Source organism: Berghia stephanieae, chromosome 9 (genome assembly GCF_034508935.2).
Source record: "Berghia stephanieae isolate SIO BIC M18660-M18661 chromosome 9, UCSD_Bste_1.3, whole genome shotgun sequence".
Lineage (NCBI taxonomy): Eukaryota > Metazoa > Mollusca > Gastropoda > Nudibranchia > Aeolidiidae > Berghia > Berghia stephanieae.
The window spans coordinates 5,051,149-5,053,648 of NC_088368.1; the positions used below are offsets into that span (position 1 = coordinate 5,051,149).

A 2,500-nucleotide genomic window follows, 5' to 3' on the forward strand; every position below is an offset into this window, starting at 1 on the left:
CGGAACAATGGTGGACGCCCTTATTAAATATTTCTCCGACGAGCGTAAAATTGTATCCAGAGGAGAAAAGTATTATAAATCTGATCATGTTTTGACTTTAATGCATTCTGATCACATGACATGTGAAAAAGTTCTAGCCAGCATGAAGAATAAAAAGTACCAATTTTCTTTGTTTAGAACCACGCTGCTCGCCGTTGCTGGGCGACGTGACATCAGACTATTGAATACAGTTCTTCAACTTACCGAGAATTCATAAAGTACCATTGCTATTCCTGCTGCAGCCCCTGTGCCTGCCAACCCAATGAAATGTTCGCTGCCGATGTTAGAGCTGAATAACGAGGCACCGACCTGCAAGTTAGATAGGTTACATGAATAGATGTAAAGAAAAGTGGATAGAGCCGTCACTCATAGATATATTCTGTCAATTAAAAAAATAGAACCTTGAGCTTTTATACAGCGCAATATCCACTAAACGTGCTCAAAGCGCTTTACAAAAACTCCTTGACCAACAGCAACACGTGACATGTAGAACGAGACATGACGCATGTTACGCAATATTATTACAATTATTTTTTTCCGACAGAGGCAACGTTGTTAACAGCCAAGTACTCATTTTCACCTGAGTATGGTGAGAGAATGTGAGTGAAGAGCCTTTTCCAAGGACTGAACTTTGCGCCGAGCAAGGCTCGAACCCAGGACCTTCCGATCCGAAAGCGAGTGTCATACCACAAGACAACATAGCTGCACTATCCTTGGTGAAGTCCATTTTTTTTTTACCAAACCCGAACCCCGAGCCCCCCCCCCCCCCCCCGAGCCCCTCTTTAGTCCACCAAACAGTATTTGGGTAACTTGGTCTATTAGATCTCACGGAAAATACTTTGCGGTAGACTAAGTGTCCTATCCAACGGATAGCAAGTACTTGCTTTTGTCCATTTAACAATATGGAGACCGATTTAATCTTCAACCCATTGTCCCATTTGACATTGAAGAACTACATTATATTATAATATTGCCTTATGGTACTTCTCTACTTTTTCATTTATATATATATATATATATATATATATATATATATATATATATATATATATATATATATATACATATATATAAGAAGAGAGAGAGAGAGGGAGGGAGAGGGGAGAGAGAGAGAAAGAGAGAGAGAGAGAGAAAGAGGTAGAGGGAAGAGAGAGAGAGAGAGAGAGAGAGAGAGAGAGAGAGAGAGAGAGAGAGAGAGAGAGAGAGGGAGAGAGAGAGAGAGAACGAGAGAGAGAAATAGAGAGAAACAGACATGGAGAAAGAGTGAGAGAGAGAAAGAGAGAGAGAGAGAGAGAGAGAGAGAGAGAGAGAGAGAGAGAGAGAGAGAGAGAGTATTCCTCACCGGTAGCCATTTCATGTTCCGCCCAGCTAAGAAATAGTTCTTAATAGTTCCATGATTTGGTTTACAGAGACTCTGCGGGAAATTAAATACATAATAATATGTAAACGTTAGGCACTGCCGTATTCTGGAAAAACACGTATTTATAAAATTGGCCAGAAAACTCGTCCTTCAAATATCGATCGATTGAAATGACCCTCATCTTGGCAAACACTCTCAAACCTGGGACTTCGCGAATTCCCATGTTTGAGACTTTTTTGCCAAGATGAGGGTCATTTCAATCGACCGATATTCGAAGGACGAGTTTTCTGGCCAATTTTTTAAATAGGTGTTTTTTCATAATACAGCAGTAGATATAGTCATTAAATTAACATATACATTATCATTAATCTTCTATACACATTCTGCTATACAATTAATACGAAACATTTATTTATGTATCTATTTATTCATATTTATTTATCTCTCTATTTAAAATAATAATTTCGATATATTTTTTTTTCTATAACTGGAAACTTTATATTATTTTCAAGGTTAGTATCTACATAATATACTAGATTCAGAATGAAGCGACGTGCACATATATGCAGGTCTGACATCCGAACCCACTTATGGACCTCGTTTAACATTCTTGTTATGGATAATATTTTGCGTCATTCTTTTAAAGATATCCATTACAACAATGAGCCCATAAGGAATTGGGTTATCAGACCTGCAAATAAGTGCGCGTTGGTTTGAAGCTATACAACTAAAATGATAAGCATGTGTTTTTTTTGTTTTTTTTTTTCGTTGTTTTTTTTTTAAAAAAAACGATAACATAAAAAAAATAATCTAATATTTAAAAATGAAGAAAATAGTAAGATAAAATATAATAATAATACTGCCTTTGCTTTTAAAAAACACAGTAGGCTATATGCAATGTTAACCAAAAAGCACATACCGTGTTCTTTAATAAAACGACAGAATAGGAAACTAAGATAATGATAATACTTCATTGTAATACAATTATACTTGAAGTTAAATGATATAAGTAAACAAATCGATTAAGGTGTGAATGGATAGATGAATAAATAATAAATAATTAAACAAATAAACAAATAGATAAACAAATAGATAAACATA

General features: G+C 35.6%; 1 protein-coding gene across 10 annotated transcripts in view; it reads right to left on the minus strand.

The window, feature by feature from the left end:
• LOC144979548 (sodium/myo-inositol cotransporter 2-like) overlaps positions 1-2,500 on the minus strand; it is an 89,885-nt gene that overhangs the window by 27,284 nt on the left and 60,101 nt on the right. For all 10 annotated transcript variants that reach the window (XM_078926267.1, XM_078926268.1, XM_078926270.1 and 7 more), the window contains 2 exons: positions 1,382-1,453; positions 244-348 (listed from right to left, as the gene is read on the minus strand). In XM_078926267.1, the coding sequence (XP_078782393.1) occupies positions 244-348; positions 1,382-1,453 (177 nt within the window). The remainder of the gene's footprint in view (positions 1-243; positions 349-1,381; positions 1,454-2,500) is intronic.